At 37.2% G+C, this 26,666-nt stretch overlaps 1 protein-coding gene across 2 annotated transcripts in view; it reads right to left on the bottom strand.

The window, feature by feature from the left end:
* Nucleotides 1–26,666, bottom strand: part of lamc3 (laminin, gamma 3) — a 95,361-nt gene that overhangs the window by 49,918 nt on the left and 18,777 nt on the right. For both annotated transcript variants that reach the window (XM_081366979.1, XM_081366980.1), the window contains 4 exons: nt 9,524–9,654; nt 8,601–8,767; nt 3,580–3,768; nt 2,456–2,573 (listed from right to left, as the gene is read on the bottom strand). In XM_081366979.1, coding sequence (XP_081223105.1) covers nt 2,456–2,573; nt 3,580–3,768; nt 8,601–8,767; nt 9,524–9,654 — 605 coding nt within the window. The remainder of the gene's footprint in view (nt 1–2,455; nt 2,574–3,579; nt 3,769–8,600; nt 8,768–9,523; nt 9,655–26,666) is intronic.

Genomic DNA, 26,666 nt, shown 5'->3' with positions numbered 1-26,666 from the left:
AATGATTTCATGAAGTTCTTCACTGAGAAAATAGAAAACATCAGAACCACAATTGTAAACGTTCAATCCTCAATCGCGCCTTATAATTCAGCCTCAATTATCACGCCGCAAGAACAATTACAGTGCTTTTCAACTATAGAACAAAAAGAGTTAAATAAATTTATCATTTCCTCTAAAACAACAACATGTTTATTAGATCCCATACCAACTAAACTATTGAAAGAAGTGTTACCTGTAGTGGAAGAGCCTCTCCTCAATATTATTAACTCGTCTTTATCTTTAGGTCATGTTCCAAGAACATTTAAATTGGCAGTTATAAAACCTCTCATTAAGAAACCACAATTAGATCCGAATAATCTAGTAAATTATAGACCCATTTCAAATCTACCTTTTATGTCTAAAATACTAGAAAAAGTTGTGTCCGCTCAACTGGGCTCTTTCTTACAAGAAAATGACACCTATGAAAAGTTTCAGTCTGGATTCAGGCCGCATCATAGCACTGAAACTGCGCTCGTTAAAATCACAAATGATTTACTTTTAGCTTCTGACCAAGGCTGTATCTCAATATTAGTTTTACTTGATCTTAGTGCTGCGTTCGATACTATAGATCATACAATACTCTTAGATCGACTACAAAATTATACTGGTGTTCAAGGACAAGCATTAAGCTGGTTTAGATCGTATTTATCTGACCGCTACCATTTTGTTTATTTAAATGGAGAAAAATCTATCATAACTCCAGTAAACTATGGAGTGCCGCAGGGATCTGTGTTAGGCCCTCTATTATTCTCAATATATATGCTGCCACTTGGAAATATTATAAGGAAACATGGAATTAGTTTCCATTGTTATGCTGATGACACTCAAATCTATATTTCATCACGGCCAGATGAAAACGCTAAATTATCCAAATTGACAGAGTGTGTTAAAGATATAAAAGATTGGATGACGCATAATTTTCTTTTATTAAATCCAGACAAGACAGAGGTACTACTTATCGGTTCAAAAAACCACCCACAAAACCTCTCACAATACAACTTTAACATAGTAGGATGTCCTGTTACTTCATCCTCTACAGTAAAAGACCTGGGTGTTATATTAGACTGCAACCTGTCTTTTGAAAATCATATTTCATATGTTACAAGAACAGCCTTTTTCCACCTTAGAAACATTGCTAAGCTACGTAATATGCTATCAGTTTCTGACGCAGAAAAGTTAGTTCATGCATTCATGACCTCGAGACTAGATTACTGTAATGCGTTATTAGCCGGTTGTCCTGCATCCTTAATAAACAAGCTACAGTTAGTCCAAAATGCCGCCGCTAGAGTTCTAACTAGATCAAGAAAATATGATCATATAACACCGATTTTATCATCCCTACATTGGTTACCTATAAAGTCCCGTATTAATTACAAGGTATTGCTACTGACTTATAAAGCCCTAAACGGCTTAGCTCCAGTCTATTTAACCGATCTTCTATCGCCCTATAATCCATCGCGCTCTTTAAGATCACTAAATTCGAGGCTTTTGGTCATACCTAGGATATCCAGATCCACCAAAGGAGGGAGAGCATTTTCACATTTAGCACCAAAACTCTGGAATAGTCTTCCGGATACTGTTCGTTGCTCAGACTCACTCTCCCAGTTTAAAACTAGATTAAAGACGCATCTCTTCAGCCAGGCATTCATATAATACTTTTAATCCTACAGTTAAATCCGACCTCTAGTTCATAAACGCCAGAGGAGAACTGGCCCCCGACTGAGCCCGGGTTCTCCCAAGGTTTTTTTTTCTCCATTAGGTCACCTGATGGAGTTTTTCGGTTCCTTGCCACTGTTGCCTTTGGCTTGCTCAGTTGGGGATATTTGGGGATATTTAATTGAATTAATCAATCAACGATACTATTGATCAGCATTACCGAACGTAGACGTTCCACTAGAAACAAACATTGATGTATTGTTCTAATTTATTACTGTGAAGCTGCTTTGATACAACCTGTGTTGTGAAAAGCGCTATATAAATAAACTTGACTTGACTTGACTTGACAGTCTTTCCTCTTGTGGAGGCCATGTTTTCCTGCGTCTTCTGGTTATACATCTTGTCAAGGTTGTTCTCCATTTTTGAAACACAAATAGTCAGCAAAGGTGTAGTGTTTTATCCTTAAAAAGGTTTCTGAAAAGGTGATATAATTATGTTTCATTTGTGGTGTAATTTGAATTAAATCAAATTAGTTTTGCAGTATTGTTCTGTTCCAAAGATTAGTGTGATGTACTGTAAATGGACCTTCTAGTTTGTTTGTAGTACCTTTATAATTAATTTATATTGGCTGAATTCTGCACTGCATTACTTATTTGAGGGAATTTACTAGTCAGACATGTTTGCAGAATTCTGCATCCAAGAAACAAATGTTTTTCCTCATTTGACGAATTCTTGGTAGAGATAATCTCGCTATCATTACCTGCATCCATCAGGGCCGAGAGAATGGAAGCCAGACTTGCAAATGTCACACTTTACACCAGACACACCTGGCCGACACACACACACTCCCTCTGCATCACACTGCAAACTCACAGAGCCTGGAGAGAGACAGAGAGAAGACAGGTTTTGCCAGACATTGGCCTTTGGGTATTTTAATGAGTACATGGATAGTTTCAGTTGCATTAAAGAATTATTTCCTCGTCAAAAAATTCTTCCAATAAAGGTTAATAAATGCGAATTTTAACATATTTTATACACACATTTTGCCACCTGAAGCAAAATCAGATATTTCAGATACAAGACGAACATGATTAACATGTAATTAAACGGTGACAAATCATTTTAAAAGTGCACATTTTTTCCTCCTTGCATTCTGGGAATTTAAAATCATTAATATTGCAATATTTAAATGTACATTAATATTAAAATCATATCTTAAGTTACTTGAAAAAATAAAACATTTTCCTCCATATTTATCACCTGTAGTCATGCAAATTAGCTGTTTCCAAGATCCACCTTTTTTATGTGCATTTTGGGATATCGCATAAAAAAAGCTGGATTGAAAACAACGTGTATAAACAACGTATGCGCTCAATTGAGGCGGATACATTTTTTATCCGATAAGAAGTTCAACTATGATGGAAACACATTTACCAAATAAATCCCTCCATGCGCCTTTGCCTCAACTGTGGATGTGACTGGATAACTGGACTAACAAGCAGACCAGTTTCAATTCACAGCACCTCAAATGTTGGTTTGATAATTCTGAAATGCCTGAGCCAAAGTATGCCATCAGAATAATTTTGCACAACTTTGGATGGAAACATAACTATTGCTAGTGCTACTATTGTAGAGAATCCCTGTTTGAATTTCTGTGTATGTGTGTTTGTGTGACTTATTTTTCCCACTGTAGTTACTTCAGAGCTGTAGGCTATATCTGTATGTATATATGTACATTTGTATGTATACTGTATGTACATTTGTAGTGTATGAGATAGAGAGCATTTAAGTCAGATTATGGGTTAATATAAGATACTAGTGAAAGTGTGCATGAGTGTGACTAATGCACAATTGCTTTGCTGAGTGTGTGTGCGTGTAACTCACCCATTGCATTACAGTTGCAGTCTTGGCAGGGTTGTTGCGGTAATGATCTAAAGAAGTTCTCTCTGCATCGCTCACAGTGAGGGCCAGCTGTGTTTTCCCTGCAGCCAACACAGCGCCCCCCACTTCCTGTGCTGCGGTACTGCTCAGCATCAAACACGCATTCATCAGCAAGACCACTGCAGTTACACTCTGAGAAGTAACAGAAACAAGTGGAGGAAAAGATATGGATGAAACAAAACAAAAGATACAAAAAGACCAAACTGCTTAGAAATAGCAATGGACATTCATTTAAACCAGCATGTTCAGTTTCATTAGGCCACACACACACACACACACACACACACACACACACACACACACACACACACACACACACACACACACACACACACACACCCTAATAAGCTCCCTTGCCACAGGCCCCTTCTGTCTTGTGGGACATGACTCGTTTTATTACAGTTTCGTCAGTCTATTGACTCTGCAATAACCATCACATTATCACTCTCTAATGGGATACAGTTTCTTGAGTTGCCACTGAAGAAAGGATTACAGACCATTATACTAGAAGAGACATAGGGCCTACAACAGATAGGGAGAAATGCTTATTAAAGGAAATGTACAATTTTATTTTTTGACATTAAAATACTTTCTACGACAGACAACTATAAGAAAGCATTTTTTGCATTTCACCAAAATGTTCACTACCATTCAAAATATTCTATTTCAAATCAGTTTCTACTTCAAATAAATGCTGTTTTTCTTCTTCTTCTTCTATTTTTCAAAGAAACATAAAAATATATATATATATATTAAGCAGCGCAACTATGTTCAACCATGATAATAATAAGATCAGCATATTAGAATGATTTCTGAAGGATCTGAAGTCTGGTGTAATGATGGTGAAAATTCAGCTTTGCCGTTACAGGAATAAATGACATTGTAAAATATAAAAGAGTTGTTTTAAATTGTCAAAATATTTCACAACAGTTTTTACTATATTTCCAGCTTTGGTGAGCATAAATTTGGTACCGACCTTAAACTTTTGAACGGTAGTGTCCATGGCTCAGGCACTGAAACACTGTTTTTTTGAAAACCTGGCCAAACACAGCAACATTAAGTTGCACGTACAATACATGACTTGTGAATGAAATTCATGAAATGTTGATTTTAATTTAAATAAAACAGCAATTTGATTTTTTGTTTAAAAAATGCATTAATGTAAATGCAGGTGTTTTTGGGACTAACAGATCTAGATAAAAGTGATCGTAGCTCGGCTTCGTCCATCATGTAAACTTGTTTATTGGACTAAAATTGGCCTCTGCATTAAGCGCATGATTCAAAAGAAAGATGACATGCAATGTTTATTTAATACTTAAAATACTCGATTACACATTGTGTCATACATATATAGAAGACTGAAGACTGTAGACTGTAGATCAACTACCAAAAACCTGCTGGAGCTCCATTATAACTGTGCAACGTACTTATTGATTTAACCAACAACGTGAACGTGGGGCAGGACCACGCATTTGTTGAACATGAAGTGTTCAGGAAACCTGTTTGAAAACATCTTCACCTTTAAATAAAATGTATTACTGTAAAATGATTGTGTTCAATGACAGCAACACCCAGCCAAAACAAAAGAACTGCGAAAGAAAAAAAGATATTTTCTGGTCAGTTAAAAAGTGGCGGGTTTCATGTAGTTGCAACATGTATTGTACTTATAAATATTTTAGTAAATATGCTTGTTAAAGAGATGTGTGGATGTGATGAATAAATATTTCTAGGTTGTCCTAATTACTCTTCAAATTTTTTGATGGATGCAGTCATGCAAAGAATAGCAATTTAACAAACCATTTATATTGCAGAAGCTGTGGTAACAAACCATCAAAAATGGCTGAGAGCAAACAAGTATTTTTTTGCTGCAAGCTAGATTTTCATCTTTTATCTCATGGTTTCTCTCCACTTTCAAACTAGAGGGTAAAAAAGACGTCCTTAGTCAATTAACGTATCTGTTTGAAGCATTACGAGAGAGGCATATGGTGGAAGCTCTGCGAGTCTGCCATACAAATGATAAACTTGCCACAGTATGTGATGAAGAACTTTGTAAAGCAACCATGCATGGAATGCATCTGCAGTTGATTCCACCTCCTCACCAACAGATAGTGCTGCTTTTGAAACCAAAAACTTGTTTATTCATTAAATTCACTTTGATGGGAAGGGACGACAGTTACCAACAGAAACCCATCTGTTGACCACTGAAAGTTAATTAAAGGAACGTGGAGCTTAGTGGAATACAGAATGAAAATAATTAACATGGCTTTTTTCGGCTTATGGGCTTGTCAGAATTGCCAATTACAGCATTCCCCTAAAGTATTTACCAGAGACGCATGACAGCACACGAACATACAACACATTACACAAATGAAACTTTCTTAGTTACTGTGCTAAAAGGCTAACCGATGCGTTGTTTCATTGAATTACTGACTGGTGTGAGCATCTACAACCCCATTTCCAGAAAAGGACATTTTGTAAAATGCAATAAAATCAAGAATGTGTTTTGTTAACTCTTTTGTGTGTGTGACAAAGTTACAAAAGCACAAAGAAAGGTTTTCCAATGTTTTCACTGACCAACTTAATTGTATTTTGTAAATATAAACCAATTTGTATTTTGATGGCTGCAACACACTCCAAAAAAGTTGGAACAGAGGCATGTTTGTCACATCACCTTTGCTTTTAATTACACTTTTTAACTGTTTGGGAATTGAGGATAGCAATAGTTGCAGTTTTGCAGGTGGAATTTTTGCCCAATCTCGCAATACACAAGACAGCTGCTCAACTGTCCTTTTTTCCCTGTGTAGCAGACTATGTTAAGTGACAAGGGTTTTCCAAAGTAGGCCTACTTCTGAGCCCATGTGGCTATTTTTAACACAGTATAACAGTTTCTCATGCAATGCCATCTGAGGACTCGAAGGTGGCGCACATTCAACAGAGGTTTGCAGAGGAATGAGCTTTGTATGTGGATTTTTGGTTTTCTTCAAACTATAGGTTCTTCTTAGCCTGGGAAAACCCAGACTACTTCCGGCGAATTTTAATTCTCTCTCCAGGATAGTCTGGAGAAGAGCCCATTCAAACTCATTTCTGTGCCGCCGAAATCGCGGCACCAATCAGAAACGTTTGGGGAGGGATTTACATGATGACGACAGCGCAGCGACGCTGAAGGAGTTCTCACGCAGTGAAAAATACATTGCGGAGCAGAGAGGAGACTGACAACACGCTGGCAGACAGGACAGAGCAGGCTACTTTTCGGTTACGTTTGATATTAAACATATTAAACAAAGTCTCATCTTTCAAATTTGGTAATATTTTAAAAGAAATTTAAACAATAAATACCGTTTTGTTGCTCTTTAATGTGCCGTGACAGATCGCTGTAGAGCATCAGTTAAAGCTGTTCTTGTGAACCGATCATCTCTTCCTTCTAGTTAATTTATAGCCTCAAATAAACATGAACAAACATAAGAAGGAATGTTGTTTTAACCACGGAAAGGCGTCAGTACACTCCGTTTTTCAAGTTCAAATCCTCCTGTTAATCTACTCTCCTGACTGCTTTGTCGGACAAAATGGCGGATGGCGAAGTATAAGATTGGTCAGATCACCTGTCAATGAGCTACGTCGGTTGGTGACGCCCCTTTGGAAATGATTTGTCTACATAGCTTCTCCAGACCCTACACTCAGTTTCAACTGAGAAGGGTCTGGTTTTAACCAGGCTAGGTTCTTCTCTGTCTGCTGGTCAAACAGGACCAAACTCAATTGCGTTTGCAATGATTGAAGCTGTTTTTTTTTGGTATATATTTGATAGTTTTCACATGATTTATATAATTTTATTCAGTATTACTGCGATTACTGTATTATGTTTAATACAATGTTGCTTCAGTTAAAAACAAAAACGCATACTGCCCACTCAATTGGACATCTGAAAATACATTTGTAAAATATGTGTAAAAAAAGTTCAAATCTTGTTTTTCGGGCCCAAACAGCAATAAAAACACACACTGAGTAAAGTGAAAAAAATTCAATCACAACCAATGTTCAAAACGCAACAAATTAACTTTTTAAACAACTTCATTTGAACATTGATTTGAGAAGGTAAAACTCTGTTAGCTCTAACTAAATTTCATGTTTAATGAGCTTTAAAACATTTAAAAATATGATGCTGATGTGGAGACTTAAATAGATGCTAAATTTCTCAGATAGGCTACTTTAAAGACAACGCACAGATGGGCCCTCAGCTAAAACTTCAGTTTCTTGATTGATTTAAATTTACATGTTAGTTTGAAACTGAGAAAACCGATGAAAACCATTTATTATTAATTAGTCAAATGAAAAACATTGTTAAAATGGATAATGTAATGTATAATTTACTTGGGGCCAAAAGCACTTTTTCTTGATTAAAATCTCAATGGATTACAGTGTCACTAAATTAATTAACCAGGTGATGAAACTTGCAGGATTAACTTCAAGCTTTTTATAAGATCATAAAAAGAAACAATGTGTAGAATAAATGTTTTGATACAGTATATATATAGTTGTGTAGCAGAACATGAAAATAGGAATATATATTATTTTTTTACTTTAATCATAAACACAGGAGAAATACACATTACAAGATCCATTCATTTAAAAGGGACTGAACAAAACAGGGAGTTTAAATACAAGACGAACCAAATGACTGACAGTTGATAATCATACGTAACCATAAACGAGGAGATAATCAGTAACCAAAACTGAACGGAATATCAAAATAAGAGTCTGTATGTGTGTGTATATATATATATATATATATATATATATATATATATATATATATATATATATATATATATATGTGGTTTTAGGCCATATAGCAGATCATGGATATATACACATATACAGTATATATATTATACATCACATCTTAGTGTAGGATTTTCAGGTTTGTGATGGATCTACTCCAAAAAGACAAATAATCAGGCCGTACTCACTCACACACTGGTTGGCTGAATCAGCGGTGGCCCGTGCCCATGGCCGGTCCTGGTAGAAGAGAGCACAGTGCTGACAGTCGACCCCTGCAGTGTTGTGCTTACAAGCACACACCAAACCTCCCTCCTTATTGGTTATGCAGTCACTGGCATGGCCGTTACACTTGCATCTGCAAGACAGTTGAGAGCGCATTATTAGCATTCTTTCAAGGCTTTGTTTTCTGTGGACACTCATAAAAAAAATCACTTTGCTGAAAAAAATAAGCTCAGGATGTGGCACTCTGAGACAAGATTTACAAATGAGCCAGATGGTTGAATTTAAAACCAAATTACATCAAAACACAAAGCAAAATTTGATATGCTACAGGGACCTTAACAGAGAATATGAATTGGCAGAGTTGATCAATATGTCAAAAATACTAAGTAGTAAATCACATTCTGACCACAACGTTTGCCATTTGTTTGGCAGAAATTACAGCTTAGCAAGTGTTGTGTATTTTCACCAACTTGCACTGATAACTAGCATTAACATTTGTGCACTTTATTATGAAGAAAAAAAAAACACCAAATAATCAGAGAAAAGGCAAATAGACACTTTGATATACAATATGAGCTGATAATTGAAAAAACAAAAGCCGACATGCACAAACTATATACAGATGGCGAAAAAACACACAAATACACAAACACTGTCTCTTCCACATCCTGTTTATACTACTTATACACTTAAGATGTAGAACACAGATCAAATGGCTGGAAAAACTCTCTCTCTCTTAATGTAGCACATTTCCTCTTGGTATTACATCACTCACTTGCCATTTTCAGCCATTTGCTCCCTTTCTCTAATTTCTCTTGGTCAGTAAACATCTGCCAATGAAACATCGGTGGCAGCTAAAACACATGCAACATTGGTTGTGTTTATTCACCTGCCCCCCACGGAGAAATCAGATATGGCATAAAAATATGAGCGAAGCACTTTGGAATCTTTGAAGAACTCGTCTCCAAAAGTGTTTAATCTGTCCAGAGAGATGAGAATATCTGTAGCCGTCACCCAGTCCTACAGAGAGGAAGAGAGAGGAAAGTAAAATGAGAGAGAAAATGCATTAAACTGAACAAAAGTGACAGTAGAGAATTTTCAGCCTGATCTCACGGCAATTCATACGAATTCTACCAGGTGGCTAATTCGTACGAATTCATACGACCTCACTCGTACGAATTAGTTTGATTTTTGCTAAATCGTACATATTTTACGAATTGCCCAACCGTGGGTTTAGACAAATCGTACAAATTCGTATGAGTGAGGTCGTATGAGTGAGGTGGTACGAATTCGTACGAATTAGCCACCTTTTTATCACTCGCACGAATTCGTACGAATTGGTCGTGAGATAGCGTTGGAATTTTACTTTTCCATTTCAAATAAATGCTGTTCTTTTGAATTCTCTATACTTAGTTTAAAGAATCCTGAAAAGTACGTAATGGTTTCCACAAAAATTATTAAGCAGCAAAAGCACAACTTTTTTCAACATTACTAATCAGAAATGTTTCTTGCGCACCAAATGTATCAATGCATTAAAATAAATTAAAACATTATTTAAAGAATATTTACTTCACATATTAGGTTGACAACTTATTGCTTAAAACTACGGGTTGTATAAAACAAAATAATTATGATTGAGCTCAGAATCTTTAGAATAATCTTTAGATTAAAACCATAAATCATATATCAGCTTTAATTCAGTAAAGGTGTTAAATTTCAGACTGCACTTTATTAACAGTTTAGAAGTAAGTTCAAAAACAGATGTAGTTAAGGTGAGAGGTTGTTCTGAGGTCATGGAAAATAGAGTACAATTAGATACCATAACATTTTTCATAATTCTTGTGTTGAAGTGAACTTCAAGGAAAACAAAGCTAGCACCTCTGTGTATTCATGTGTATGTGATACAGACCAAAGCATAAAGAATGAGAAAGAAATAGAGCCTTCCTCATTTTTATTGTGTATGTGTGCAGCTGTGTGTCTGGTCAAGTGTGTGTTTTGGCTTGATCATGTGTGTTAGTGTGAAAGCAATAGAGTTTGGTCATCCTTATCAGTGGCTGGCTTGTTGACCCCTGTTCTGTCCGTGTTAATGGGTTTTGAGCCCAGTGTGACAGCCTGGCGCGTGTAGGTGAGAGCACACATCTTTCATTCTGGGGGAACAAGATAAAAAAGGAGAGGAGCTGGCCAGCACGTCCCTGCCTCTCGGAGGGATGGTAAAGTTTATTCCTTTTTAGAGCAGTTGAGTAAACAAAAGAAAGAAACAAATAACCCCTCCATGTCTCTTTGTCTTTCTAACGATGCTCATCTGACTCTGCGTCTGTTTTTACTATATCCTACATATCGCTCTGTTCTTCTGCTTCCACTTCTCTGTGTACAATATTCTCTATCTTCCCCTCAGAGTGTCTCTCTTTTCTCTCACCCATCCTTAGCTCTCCACAGTTTTTTAATGCCTACTTTACTTTTTCAACTCTCTCTCTCTCTCCTGTGCCTCTCTTGTTTTTGTTTTTGCAACTCTTGTGCATCATGTAGAAAAGATCTTATTTTGGGGGCGAAACAATGTGCAATGAATCATAAACAATAACAGCTCCAATACTACAGAGTGAGAGGAAGCTATAGAGAGAGAGATACAAGCTGTGTTCTACAATCTAATGAGTTACCTATAGGCAGTATTTTAAGTCATCGTGGATGCGCTGCCGACGTGAAAGCTGTGCCAAAAGGTAGGCAACTTAATTATGCTGCCTTCTAAGATGTCTTCTTTTAGCAAATGACTGGCACCACTGCATTTATCCCTTACAGTGCTGGCAATTCTATCACACACTACAACAAACTCCAAGATGTACAAAATATTTAAATATATAATGCATAAAAAATTATAAAAAATATAATATAATAAAATGTAATATAAAATATACGGTTAGACTTTATTTTAAGTTGCAGTGTAATTATACATTTAAGTACTAAGTAATAATAATTAACTGCATGTACTTACTATAGGGTTAGGATTATTTGTTATATTGTTTGGTTTTGGTTTAGGGTCAGTTGTATGTAGGGCATACTACATGTAACATGGAACAAGGACACTGTAAAGTGTTACCAAATATACATATTGTATAAACTCATTCAATACTTAATACCATATTAAAAGTATTAAAACTGAAGTAATAAATAATTCAAAATCGACTGGTAACACTTTACAATAAGGTTTTATTTGTTAAAGGAACACTCCACCGTTTTTTGAAATAGGGCTTATTCACCTTCTTTCCTACATTTAGATAGGTGGGCAAATGCATTTTTGTCTCAGTGCATGCATTGTTTTATTTTGACAGGGTCGGCGCTAGCTTAGCTTAGCTTAATGAATGGAATCCTTTGTTGCCAGCTAGCATGTCCTGAGTAAATGTGTTAAAAAAAAAAAAAAAAAAAAAACGCTTGTGGCCTGCGTATTCACAACGAGTACAAATAGCGATGCAGATTAACACTAGGCGATTTCCTAGGCAGATATTGACTTGGGACTATATTAGGGGGAAGCACAGGCGAAGCACTGCTACTTGGGCGCAGAGATATCACGCAACACATGAAATCCCACAACTTCCGTCAACATACCGGCGTGAATAGTAGCTGGCTATTTTTCCTACAGTACATGAATGGCGATGAACATGGGTGATTTTGTGAGAGACGACAAGGGTGACTTCTCAGACAGTCAAGATCCAGAACCATACCTCTATGAACCAGAGTTTTAAAAAGATGAGTTTTGCGTGCTTTGGAAATAGAACGACAGTAGGAGGAGGTTGCGATCGCTCAACAGCCTGAGGATGTGAGCCAACACGAACTGGTGGTGTGAATGTGGGGGAATATGCCAATCTATGCCGACTGAAATAGAGTGTCTGTGCTGTGGCGAATGGGACAAGTTACTGCCATCGATGACCAGGCTCAATGCGTCAGATCAAGATGAGCGTGCCCGCAGTTGTGTCACAGCTACCGAGGATTTCACGGCATTGATCCATCCTGCAGTACTCGATTTTTTTTCCCGGTGTGATAAAGTGAACTGGAGAAAACGCCCCAGGCCGAATGGACCAAATGGACATCTGTCCACAGAGTAAGTGATTATTTTAAACATGACGCATGTATAGATCGACCCATATTATACCTGTATTCACATTCACATATTATACCACATATTCACATTTCATGTGATGCGTGATATCTCTGTGCCCAAGTAGCAGTGCTTCGCCTGTGCTTCCCCCTAATATAGTCCCAAGTCAATATCTGCCTAGGAAATCGCCTAGTGTTAATCTGCATCGCTATTTGTACTCGTTGTGAATATGCAGGCCACAAGAAGTAATTAGGTGTTTTATTAGTTTTTTTTTAATCACTTTTACTCAGGACATGCTAGCTGGCAACAAAGGATTGCATTCATTAAGCTAAGCTAGCGCCGACTCTGTCAAACTAAAACAATGCATGCACTGAGACAAAAATGCATTTGCCCACCTTTCTAAATGTAGGAAAGAAGGTGAATAAGCCCTATTTCAAAAAACGTGGAGTGTTCCTTTAACATTAACTAACATGAACTAACAATGAGCAAATTTTTTTTTACAGTATTTATTAATCTTTGTTAATGTTAGTTAATAAAAATCCCACTGTTCATTGTTTGTTCATGTTAGTTCACAGTGCATTAATGTTAACAAATACATTTTTTGTTTTTAAATATGTAGGTCTACTAGTAAATGTTAATTAACATTAACTGACATTAATAAATGCTGTAGACGTATTGTTCAGTCCTATTCTCATTTGATTTTAATAAAGAGATTAAATAGGATTAGAAGTGCTAGAAGTAGCCTATTGTTCATTTTTAGTTCATGTTGACTAAGTAGGCCTAATTAAATGTTTTTAATGGGCTTTAAGACACCCCATGTGCAAATTCAAAAGTCAACAGCAACACCTTTGCGGAGTATTTTCTCCTTAAAACTGCAGTGAAAAAAGAAACGCGGTTTAAAGGTTAACTTAACCCTAAAACAACTTTTTTTAGTTAATGATCTGTAAGACTGGGGCTTTATTAGTGCTGTTCATTGATTAGAGTAATTTTTTTTACATTTGGGTATAAAGTGTTTTAAAATATATCTTTGATATTTTCAAAGTTTTCTTGATAATAATTGATTATATTTTACTGATTGTGTTTTTGTGCTGGTACCATGGCTGGTTTAGGCCTGTTGTTAACAGCTGACTCACGAAAATAATCATATTTTTCATATTCTATGCAGTGGTCTGTTCACAGCAGTGACAGAAATTAACATTATTTATTAAGGGGCAATATTTGCCACCTTGATTTCCAGGGGCATTTTCACCTATATATGAACTTTTTTTTTTTAACTTATTTAGAGGTATGCATCACCTTTTATATCAAATTCTAACATTCCAATTAAATTCTATTAGAATAATAACACAGTATACCACTGTTACCAGTCAAATTAAATCATTAAATCAAAATCCATCTTTGTAGCGCAGTAGACACAGAAGCGGCATCAGAACTGGCATTTATGTATTTACACTCCATTTACAATTGCATAAATAAAGCTATGCAATTATTTTCTTATTCAGTATTTAAATATGAAATTATTTCTAATTTTAACAATTTAATTAAAGGTGCTCTAAGCGATGTTGGGTGACGTCACTTCTTGTTGACGTTCGAAGTATTGTCAAACAAAACGGAGGCTAGCTCGACCCTCCCTCCTCCTCATCCCGTCCCCTCCCCCTCCCTTCCGTGCTTCCTGAAACAGGCTTTTCCCTCTTCTTTGCTATTTGTTCATCGGAACGTCATCTCTTTGGCCGTGTGTCGGCCATATCAAAATTTAAGAGAATATAATTCTAACGTTAGTCGTTGTCGTTGTCTAGGACATCTCTCCTCAAGCTAACTTCCCTCTTCATGCTTCTCTCTCCTCCACTCCCCACACCCCCCTTCATGTGCACGCGCACTAACCCCCCAACCCCCACCCCCAAATCATTCTCGTCGGTTATTGGCTGGAACACTGTTTGTTATGTTTTGTTTTGTTGCCATTTGTGGAGCCTGGGCTGTCTACAGAGACCGCGTTTTTTTTACAGTGTGTTCAGGGGACAGGCAGCTAGCGGATAGTGAGGAGATGTTTGCTGCATGTGACAAAAAATGTTTCAGCCTAAAAAACGCGTGACATTGCTTAGAGCACCTTTAAAGGGTACTTTAAATATGAAACTAAAACCGCCAGTAGGTGGCGGCAAGTCACTCTCTTAATAAGTGAGTTAAGGGAGTCATTCATTCAACCGATTTGTTCAAACGGCTGATTCATTCAGGAAAAGCAAGTGATTGTTCATTGAATCGTTAAAATGATTCGTTCAAAACGCGGATCAGTCAAAAAATCATCGCTGTCTGTTGCATTGAGACTCGCTATGGTTGAAATTCTTGTCGGCGAAATAAAGGGAAAACAAACAATATTGACAATATTGTGTCTAAAAAGTAACTCACAATGTTAACTTATTGTTAATTTAACTGTTGTATAAAATAAATATCACATTTGCAAGTGTGCACAGGAAAACGGCACACTATTATATAATAGGCTACATAATATGATATAAATAAGACAAAAAACTAATTTGGGGATATACAGTAGGCTACATATAACTGCACACATCACGCAGTGATAGCAAAGCATGAGAGACAAATGCGATGTCAGCTCGCAGTGTATGGAATGCCAAAGCTGTCAATATTAAAAATAAATAAATACATAAATAAATATACAAATAAATGTAAAAAATAAAAAATAAATAAATATATATATAAATAAATATACATAGAAAAGCAAAAAAACGATAATAAATAATTATTTATACATTTATTTCCTTATTTATGTATTTATTTATTTATTTCCATATTTATTTATTTATTCTTGTTTTATTTCTACATTTATTAATTTATACATTTATTTATTTATACATTTATTTATTTTTACATTTATGTATTTCTACATTTATTTATTTCTACATTTATTTATTTATTCATTTATTTCTTCCTACATTTCTTCCTGCGTAGGGTAATGAGGAGGGCGTGGTTTCCCTCAGACATAGCAATCGAGCTCAGAGTAAGCGAAGGCGAAAGGTTGAGGCCACAGTGACACCCTGTGGCGAAATACAATAAGTATAGCTCACTGACGTTGATGCGGTCTGTGACTGCGAGGTATATGGTCAAAATCCGAAATCTTACTGTGTGACATGGATAGGCTACTCTTTATTCCAGACATGGCCGTTGAACGTTTGTCTGGATTTGTAAAATGTCCTGGGCTAACAAACATGAAACAGGGACTCTGAAACGGAAGCGCTTGATATTTTCCATTTTTCGGTCAGAACTCACGGAAAGGAAGCAGGGCACATATAGGCTACAGTGAAGTCGACGCAAGCATATTGACCAATGCTTTTGAAACGAGACCATTGCATTTTAAATATAATTTTCCGACGTGTGATATTTATATCAGACAAACACAGTAAGTAACTATAAAGTTTACTCTTCTCACAGTTCACCGACCACTTTCTTGCATTTATTTTTCGGGAGAAACTGATGATGACTCACAGCCACAGGATTCTCTGAACTGCGGTGCAAAGATCTCGTTATAGTAACTGTTAGATCAAGATCAAGATTAGTTATAAAGGTTTTTAAATGACCAAACACACTCACATACACATTTTTGAGAATCGGAATATCAGATAGTTGATGACATGGTAAGCAAGTTTGTGAATATTTTGAATAGAGAGCCTAAGTCCCTCCCCTTCCGGTCGACCACCATGGGACCTTATTTCGGAAAAATATTGTATGGTAGTCAATGGCGAGAGACAACAAATATTTTGATCTCGTTTGAATTGTGCCCTGATTTACACATATGATGTTTGTCAATTTAAAAGATACATTTTAAAGTCAAGAAAGTCGCAGCTTGATGTAAAACTGCTGAGGTATAAGACTGTGAAAATACGTAATTAGAAAGACTACAAACCCAGAAGGCGCATATGCGACGTCATACCTTTTCTCTCAATGAATGAAGCTAACTTTACTGAAGCTAACGTCTGTCATTTTTTTCTATAGTCTTACATTATAATCGTAACGTTACGCCGTCGTGCCTGAGTGTTTTGAGCCAGAATACACACATACGAGCAACGGATCTTGTGACGTACATAGTGCGAGACGAGAGATGTAGTTCATGATCCAGCAAAATGAGTCACAGTGACCCAAATTTCAAAATTGAGATTTTGGTATTAATGGAAAGAGGAAACCATAAGCTTTCAAATGATATCCAAGTCAAAGTCATACCTTGAATGGTTGTAAAGATATATACATTTGAAATATGGTCGTCTGCCCTCTTTTTCCAACTGAAAACCTGAGAAAATCGCTTTTAAAGTTTTTTGCCCGTTTTTTGTTGATATCTTTCAAAATCCATTGCATTTAAAGGGATGAACTATTTATTGTACAGCTTAATTTGACCAAAGACATTAATATATGCTATTATGCCATGCTGAAGCTCAAATTATTTTAAAGTTTTTATTTGAATAAATAATTTCAACGGCACTTTTACAAACATTTACTAAAATCAGAAAGATTGAACAGAGGTGCTACAGTTTTCCCTGAGAGAGGGTATGTGTGTGTGTGTGTGTGTGTGTGTGCGTGCGTGCGTGCGTGCGTGTGTGTGAGAGAGAGAGAGAGAGAGAGAGAGAGAGAGAGAGAGAGAGAGAGAGAGAGAGAGAGAGAGAGAGAGGCAGAGAGACAAGGAAACAGAACAAATAATGTTAGCCTATGCAATCATATCTTTGTGTAGGCTAGTTGACAATAACAGTGTAACATATTCATAACGGAGATACCAACAGTTAAATATTGGGTTACAATAAATCAAACACATTGTAATGGATTCTCCTTGCAGATAAATACACTCACAGAATAATTGCACTCACTCACATCCATACACGATAAATACCACAGGGCTGTCACTTTCGCTGTCGCTGTCATCAGAGGATGACACGTCTCCAGATCCAAAGAAATCACTGACTAGCCTTAGCCACTCTTGCTGACCAGCAGCAGAGCTTAGGTTAGAAGCCTCCAGTGAGTTCAACGCTTTTGGCGACTTTTTGGCGACTTTGCTCTCTTTTGACAGCGACATTTCTCAAATTAATAATATTTAATCTTTCTGAGGAGATCTGCTAGCTTGTTTACACAGAGCGCTGCGAGTCTGACAGGAGAATGGCTGGACCAATCGCGTGCCGGTCAGTCGAAACGGGGCTTCCCATTGACAAATGATCAGCGTTTGTGTACATTTCTAAGCTTTTTGATTGGTCCTATTCACCTTATTTTCGAACGCGGAAGTAAACATGGGTCCAATATCCGGTTTTTGTGCGGCACTTCCGTTTCCTCACTTCCCTGGGCTAAATAACGATATCGATCGCGAAGGATTATGCAGAGTTGACAGAAAAATGTTACACATGCGTAGCAGATGAATACTACAAAGAACTAAAGCCCCGCCTCACTCAGTTAGGGTACCGGACCTGGTTGAAAACACTCATGCATCTAGCTGGCAGAGTCCAATATTTTAGCCGACGCCTTCAGCACCGCCCTAAACACAGTCGAGCCAACGCTGGACTAATGTATCTATGGAGGTATTTTGTCATGTCAAATGTATTAATAATGCCATCAGAATGCAACCAAAGCATAGGATAGCAATAAGTAGATGGCTATAAATAATTGTAAATCATACAAAATAAATGCCATGATCATGCCATTATGCCATGATCACTAGATTTTATACAGGGGTTACTATAATGATTTTGTTTCTCCTTGGAGTTTTTATCATGTAGTTTTTTATTGAGACTTCATAGCCCAGCCACTTTTCTGGTATCGGGTGGTCTTCTGTGGGTGCTCACGAAATGAAAAGAACAAACATACGGTCGTTTCGATGGTTTCTTCAAATGTAAAGCTTTTAACCACCCAGGCCGGCGACACACTGGCTGCGTGGCGTGTCCTTTTTTATTTCGGCTTTATTTTCGTTCTAACCTGTTATATGTTAACCATAGACAGTAAAAAAAGACGCGCGTCTCACAGGCGCGGAAAACGCGTGCATGCTATAAATAGAATCGACGCCTATTTTTCACGCGACACGCAAGCGTTTTGGAAGCGTTTCCAGGCAAAATAGAATAGGAAAATATGTTTGTATTTCATTTTGACATGAATACATATTAATAAATGACATTTTGATGTTTGAAAGTTTAGGTTTTGACAAATACAGATCTAAATGCAATGGAAAAAAAGTTCTAATATTGCACCTGTCAATACAGAACGAAATATTCTGTAGCCTATTTTGCCGTCAATACTGCCGACGTTGTCTTTGCTGCTATATATTTATGTTTAACATTAAGTATAGGCCTTCCACAACTCTCTCCCCATTATGTCGAATTTAATCACCAATGAATGAGGCTTATCATATGTCACCTAGCAGTGCCGCGTCAGACACGTTTCTGGTGTGCAAAGACATGTAAAACGCCACGCAGTGTGTCTCTGGTCGTAGGGCGCCTGATAATTAAAATGTCAATGATTTCGATGATTAAAACACTCCTGCTCCAAGTAAACCTTTATTTTGTACCAGTTATTATGACAACCTCTAACTGCACAAACAATCCCGGTCTTCCTCGAAGCCGTAAAGATGAGTTAGTTCTTACGAACACTTGTTTAATTAACCGCTATGGTGAAAAGTGAGTTAGCGCGCCAGTGACCGGAAGTGCCTGACCGGCTGGGCGGGAAGGCTCTGGATGACCTCCCACCAAGAATCCAAAGATTTAGGATGCGACTCATGAGGTACAACTATACAGTCAATCATGTCCCTGGCAAAAGCCTGTGGACAGCCGACACCTTATCTCATGCCCCCCTAAGAACCGCAAGAGCATGCACAGATACAAGCCTAATAGAGGATACCAACATCTATGTAGACTCCGTCATTAGCAATATTCCTGTCAGTGGAGATTATCTGAGCAGCTTACGCGAGTATCTGAAGGAAGACAGCACATGCTCTGCACTGATGGAGTACTGTACAGGCGGCTGGCCTGACAAAAGCCAACTGCAGGGGGAGCTGAGACATTACTGGCCTGATAGAGCAGTGTTGACTGTGTATGATGGACTGCTGCTGCGGGGCACAAGGCTCGTCATCCCATTCGTCTTACAAGGTGATGTGCTGCAGAGACTACATGAGGGACACCTGGGGGTAACAAAGTGCAGGAGCCGGGCCAAACAGACGGTGTGGTGGCCAGGACTCAGCAGCCAGTTGAATGACATGATATTGAAATGTAGAACCTGCATTCAAGAGAGAAAGAACGTCAAAGAGCCGCTGATGCCAACGGAGATGCCAGATAGGCCTTGGCAAACTTTGGGAGCTGACCTGTTTATGCTGAAAGGCAAGACCTATCTACTAGTAGTAGATTATTTCTCACGGTATGTGGAAATTGCGCTGCTGTTACCCACAAGGTCCGCAGATGTGGTGGTGCACCTGAAATCCATGTTTTCTCGTCATGGAATTTGTGAAGTTCTTAAAAGTGACAATGGTCCCCAGTTTTCTGGTAGCCACTTTAAAGCCTTTGCAGCAGAGTATGGCTTTGTGCACATTACCAGCAGCCCCAAGTTTCCCCAGAGCAATGGGGAGGCGGAACGCGCTGTACAAACTGTGAAAAACCTGCTAACAAAGGCGTCAGACCCATATCTTGCATTGTTGGCCTACAGAGCATGCCCTCTACAGAACGGCTATAGCCCAGCCGAGCTGTTGATGGGGCGCCACCTCCGCACTACAGTTCCTGCCCTTCCAACCCTGCTGAATCCAGTTTTGCCTGATTACTACGCGCTGGAGGTTAAAGAAAGGGAGAAGAGGGGGAACGACGCAAAATCCTTCAACAAGAGACACGGCGCGAGAAACCTGGAGCCACTCGTACCTGGGGAGGATGTGTGGATCACCGATGCACGAGTCCAGGGCACAGTGCTATCTACACACAATACCCCTCGCTCTTATATCATCCAGGTGCCTCAGGGCACACTGAGGAGGAACCGACATCACTTGGTGCCACTGCAGACCAATAGTGGGGTAGTTGACGTTGATGAGCCACCGATGGGGGAAGACGCACCGGTGACAACATCACCAGAGCCAGCTCCACCAGTGACAACATCACTCAGTGGAGAGGGTCCCACTACAGAGACTGTGCGGACCAGGTGTGGGAGAGAGGTTAGAAAGCCGCAGAGACTTGATTTGTGATTTATTGATTTCTTGGTGTTTTCAAAAAAAAAAAGAGAAAAAAAAAAAAGAAGAGAGTTGAATGTGATTGTGAAATTGTTCTGCTTTACTGTTTACATTTACCTGAAACCTGAGAGTTTAAGTTTTGCTAATGTAATGGTTCACAGTATGGTAATGTGTAAGTTATTTATTTCTGTTTTGCATGTTTGAAACAGGGACAGATCAGGGACAGGTCTTCCAGCAAAAGGGCAGAATAAACCCCTTAAGACCTGCTGAGACAAAGGTAGTCCACCCTTTGTTCTCAAAGAAAGGGAGATGTGGTATTATGGAATAATAGTGTGAGGAATGCTTTTATTTTGAAGTAAGAGCGAGATGACGTATGATGGGGGGGTGTTTTAGCGGATATTATGTTCAGGCTCAATGGCTGATGAGTGCTGTACTGAGTGGTTGAATAAAGGCAAGCTCCGAGTACGTCGTTGTACGAACCTCTTTTATGAATAACTTGACATCTTTCACCTGATTGCCTTTGAGAAATCTCAGATTTTATTGTAGATTTTGCAAGTTCAACATGGGTTATAGGTCGAAAGTTGAATGAACGAGTACTTATTTCTTTTCGATTTCTTACAGGTTGAGTTGTTGTTGCCCATAACACGCTAGCATTATGCTAATGACGTCAGCATTCTGACGTCATTTACATTTTAAAAGACTTTTTAAACCAAATAAGTGACTCTAAAAAATCTAACATCCAGCAATGTGTAATTTCTTTGCATCTCCTTTCGAATACAACATTCAAATTACTAGACAAAAAATTATATCCTGAGAAAAGTGGATTTTGAGGGTTTTTCGCCATAGACCACCATTCATTCTGCACTCGCCTGCGAGCGCCCCCGCATGGACAGAGACGTGTTACTGCAGCCAGTCCAGAAACCGGAAATAAGCAGAGAGTGCCAATCATAGACATAATTATGTCTATGGTGCCAATTCTCTTCCTATTAGACATTCTCTGGAGTTATTGTGGCTGCGGTGTGTCACGTGACAAATATGACGCGTCGCCATGGAAACATTAAGGGGGAACGTTCTAAAATAACAGTCGCCTTGAAAAAACTCACTATGGGAGTCAGTTAGAATATTAAAATTAAGCGTGAAAGGGTTAATATATGCATAATAAATGACGCTGGCTTATCTTTTTTACTAAGCAAGTTATCAGTGTGTGTATTGTTCATTGATGGTATAAATTTAAGCCCCCTTAACAATTTCACATGCCCCCTCAGTCATTTCATCCTGCAGCTGGGCCTGCCCAGGACATTTTACAAATCCAGACAAACGATGTTCAACGGCCATGTCCGGAATAAAGAGTAGCCTATCCATGTCACACAGTAAGATTTAGGATTTTGACCATATACCTCGCAGTCACAGACCGCATCAACGTCAGTGAGCTATACTTATTGTATTTCGCCACAGGGTGTCACTGTGGCCTCAACCTTTCGCCTTCGCTTACTCTGAGCTCGATTGCTATGTCTGAGGTAAACCACGCCCTCCTCATTACCCTACGCAGGAAGAAATGTAGGAAGAAATAAATGAAGAAATAAATAAATGTAGAAATACATAAATGTAGAAATAAATAAATGTAAAATAAATAAATGTAGAAATAAATAAATGTAGAAATGAATAAATGTATAAATAAATAAACGAATAAATAAATAAATAAATATGGAAATAAATAAATAAATACATAAATAAGGAAATAAATGTATAAATAATTATTTATTTTCGTTTTTTTTGCTTTTCTATGTATATTTATTTATATATATATTTATTTATTTTTTCTTTTTTACATTTATTTGTATATTTATTTATTTATGTATTTATTTATTTTTAATATTGACAGCTTTGGCATTCCATAGCAGTGCCTCGTACAGTTAAAACAATGATTACAGTATCATCATAGATAATACATATTGCGCACTCCTAAGCACAGAATGAACTTACAATTGAACTGACATTTACCAACTTTCTTCTCCTTCTCTCCTCCTTTCACGTGCAGGAGACAGAGACGCGGCTAATATGCTGCCGCGAATGACGCGAATTGCCATGTGAACAAGCAAATCCACAAAGATAGAATAATAAAAAAGAATACGTACGCTAATTAGAAATTTTTAATTTGGAAACCATTTAGATACGTCTAAGTCAAAGTGTCATCTAAAATTTAAGACCTTTCATAAGTAAAAAATAATACTTTTTAAGACTTTGTATGACCTTAAATAAAAAAAAAATCTAATTTAAGACTTTTTAAGGATCCGCAAGAACCCTGTTTCACATTAAGCAGCACAACTGATTTCAACATTGATAATAATCAAAAATGTTTCTTGAGCAGCAAATCAGCATATTAGAATGATTTCCGAAGGATAATGTGACTGACAACTAGACTGGCTTATTTAAATAAGCTGATGACTAATTAATTGAGGATAGTGATCAGGTATCAAAGGTGGGCTTGTATGAGCCAACAGAAAAGCAAAGAGATGCTTTGCTTTCTTTATGTGCCGGTTTATGTGCCTCAGTCAGGATTGTAACTGTTTTGTCATCTTATTCTCACTGCATATTTGCCATGATTAATCATTTTGCCACTTCACATCTCAGCTTACAGGCTCAAACCCTGTGTCAAGAAAAAAAGTCCCCTGGGTTAGTATTAAAAGCACATGAAATGCCATGAGGCAACTATCAAAAGACATTAATGGAATATGTATTATGGATATGGAATATGGATATGGATTAATGGCTAATCCATTGATTAATGGCTAATCCAAAAATGGAATATGGATATGGATTAATGTCTAATCCATAACTGTAAATATGGCACCAGAATATGCCTACAAATAAAGTTAATTTGAAAAACTGAGAGACAGATTAAAAAATAACTTCCTATTGAACAAGCATTCAAATTTCCATTAAAAGATCTCAAAGGGTCTAACACAAATGATCCAGTTATCTATGGCAGTGACATTTAAAGTAATGCAGATTGTAATGAAAAAAAACTTAAATAAAAAAAACTTCAATTTTTCGCTCTGAACTATGGCTGAACTATGGCTAGCATCCCAGCTGAACTATGGCTAATTGTCTCGAGTGAGCTGCTCTTTGAAATATTACTTACATGGCAGGATGGAAGTCTTATTTGAGAGGTTAATTATTAGATCGTTTGTTGGTGGTTCTTTGCACAAACGGCAGCAAGCACTTAATTAGTCTTCATTTGCTTCAACCAGTTTGGCTGATGAGTTCAGAAAAACTGCTGACTAAGGACAAAGCGTTTAAGTGAAAATTGAGAAATAGTGTCTCTGTTCTCAATCTTTTGTCTGTTTTAATTTATTTTTCTTCTTTGAAGAGTTTAGAGTCACACTGTCTACTTTTTGTACAGCATTTCTTTAAAATTTTCACCCCCACCCCTGGCAATTCAATTCTCAATTGCATTTTCTGTTTTCGCATCTTGCGGTTTTGCATCACCCTTCTACGTGCTCTCTCCATCCTCCTGCCATCTAAAGTCTCCTCCCCTCTTATATGGGTCGTAGCCAGGAGGGTCTTCATGATTAGAATGCATCAGGAAGAGGCTTGTCCCTCATTTCAAACTGAATAACATTTTTTAATTTGATTGCTTAAGTTCACTGTGCTACTCGTTTTATGTGCTCTATCTCTCATTCTCATTCAAAGTTGGTGTTCCATTTTAAAACCCAGCTCTCAGCCAGAGAGAGAGAGAGAGAGAGAGAGAGAGAGAGAGAGAGAGAGAGAGAGAGAGAGAGAGAGAGAGAGAGCATGCATGCCAATTTAATGGATGACTGAACAAATTAAATTTGAATTCGCAAGACAACTTTCATCTTCAGCATGGATTTTGTTGGTGTGGGAAAACATATATAATAATGCCTTTCAGACTAAAAAAAACAAATATCCCCCTTTGAAGTAATCCATTACTTTGCAGAAAACCATCAAGTATCTGGTTACAAGGTGTGTTTTCACCTTCTTACCAGCCAAATTGTTTAATAATGATGAAAAAGGAAAAGCCTGCATACATTAATGGTTTAACATCAGACTCCTTTCCCTAAACAATGTCTGAATAAGTGCAGAAAGCGGTGCAGGGATGACATCAGAACCCGGAAGTCTAATTTGTCACTGGTTCCTTTGAGATTTCACCATGGGGTTTTATAGTGGTTTTCAATTTATAAGTAAACTAAAGCCTGTGGTAAACATAACTTGGCAATACTTAGACTTTTTGTTTAACAACGTGAACTGCACACACCCACACCTATCACACGATGACTCAGTCATGACACAAGACTTAACTAATTAGAAACCACAGTGACAATGACAACTAATACAGACAAGACAGAAACTGAACATACATGTGACAACACCCTAATCTGTATCTAGAAACATACGTTTTCAAAAATAAACATAACTGCTTCAAAATTTGTGTTTTTCGGTATGGGTCATTGTAATTTACTTTGTAGAAACGTTGTTGGTCACCAATGCTGCATTTATTTGGTATACAAATGTATTAAATTTAATGTGGTAAATGTATTTTTTTTTAAGTGTCTATTTTAATATATTTTAAAATGTCATTTATACCTGTGATTGCAAAACTGAATTTTCAGTATCATTACTGCAGTCTTCAGTGTCACATGATCCTTCAGAAATCATTCTAATATGCTGATTTGGTGCTCAAGAAAATGTTCTTTTTATTATCAATGTTGAAAACAGTTGTGTGGCTTAATATTCTTTTGGAAAAAAATATAAAACATTTATTTAAAATTTGTGTAACAATGTAAAAGTCTTTAGTGACGTTGAATTGAGTGATTAATTTAACGCATCCTTTTAAATACAATTATTAATTTATTAAAAAAAATCTTAAAGATATAAACTTCTGAATAGTAGTTTATAAAAATAAATAAATAAACAAACAAAACAAACCATTACTTAAAAACAAGTGCTAGTCATCAAATTGTCCCAAATTAAAAACGTAAAAAATAAGATTTTATACGTTTAATATAGCAGACATGACTGCATAGAGCATACTGCAGTTGATCCGAGTGCTGTTTTCCCCTCTTTGAGCTTTTTTCTTCTCTCAAATTATTCTCAGATTGAAATACAACCCAGGGGGCCTCTTGTCTCTGTCATCTGATCTGAAGTTCAAACTTCCTTCCTTTTCTCTCATTTTTTTCTTCTGAGAGGTTTAAGAGTGGAAAAGTTAAATTCTACCAACACAAATCACAGTAGGACACACTAGGATAAAATGTTATATTAAAGGCAGGATGCTGTCTGCTGGCATCAAAGCTTATGAAATATGGTTTTGCAGAGGAGACAGAATGGGTCAACCATGTGTCAGGGTGTGCCTCTTTTTTTAATGTAATTAATCTTACAATATTAGTATGTTAATACTGATAACATGTTCATTTCTCAATTACACAACTACTAAATGAGGTTATAGCTAGTGGTAGTTATTTAATATGCCTGCTTGGCCTATAGGTTTAGGATCAATAGAAAACGTTTGGCAATATCAGCCTCTGGTAAAGTTAACTAAAAAAACAATACCTTTATAGGGAAAAAATAAACAGACTGCAGCCACTGATGAAACAAGTGCTGTCAATCGATTTAGTAATCTAGGGTGAGTTCACATTTTGCAGTTCGGTTCTTTTGGTCCGGACCAAAAAAGAAAATGATACATTTAGTATGGTTTACTTAGCGTTCATATTGTTTTAACAGCAAACCTAAAGAATATATATATTATAC

This window comes from Scardinius erythrophthalmus (assembly GCF_964197995.2).
Source record: "Scardinius erythrophthalmus genome assembly, chromosome: 5".
Taxonomy (NCBI): Eukaryota; Metazoa; Chordata; class Actinopteri; order Cypriniformes; family Leuciscidae; genus Scardinius; species Scardinius erythrophthalmus.
This window is presented reverse-complemented; position numbering and strand designations above follow the sequence as displayed.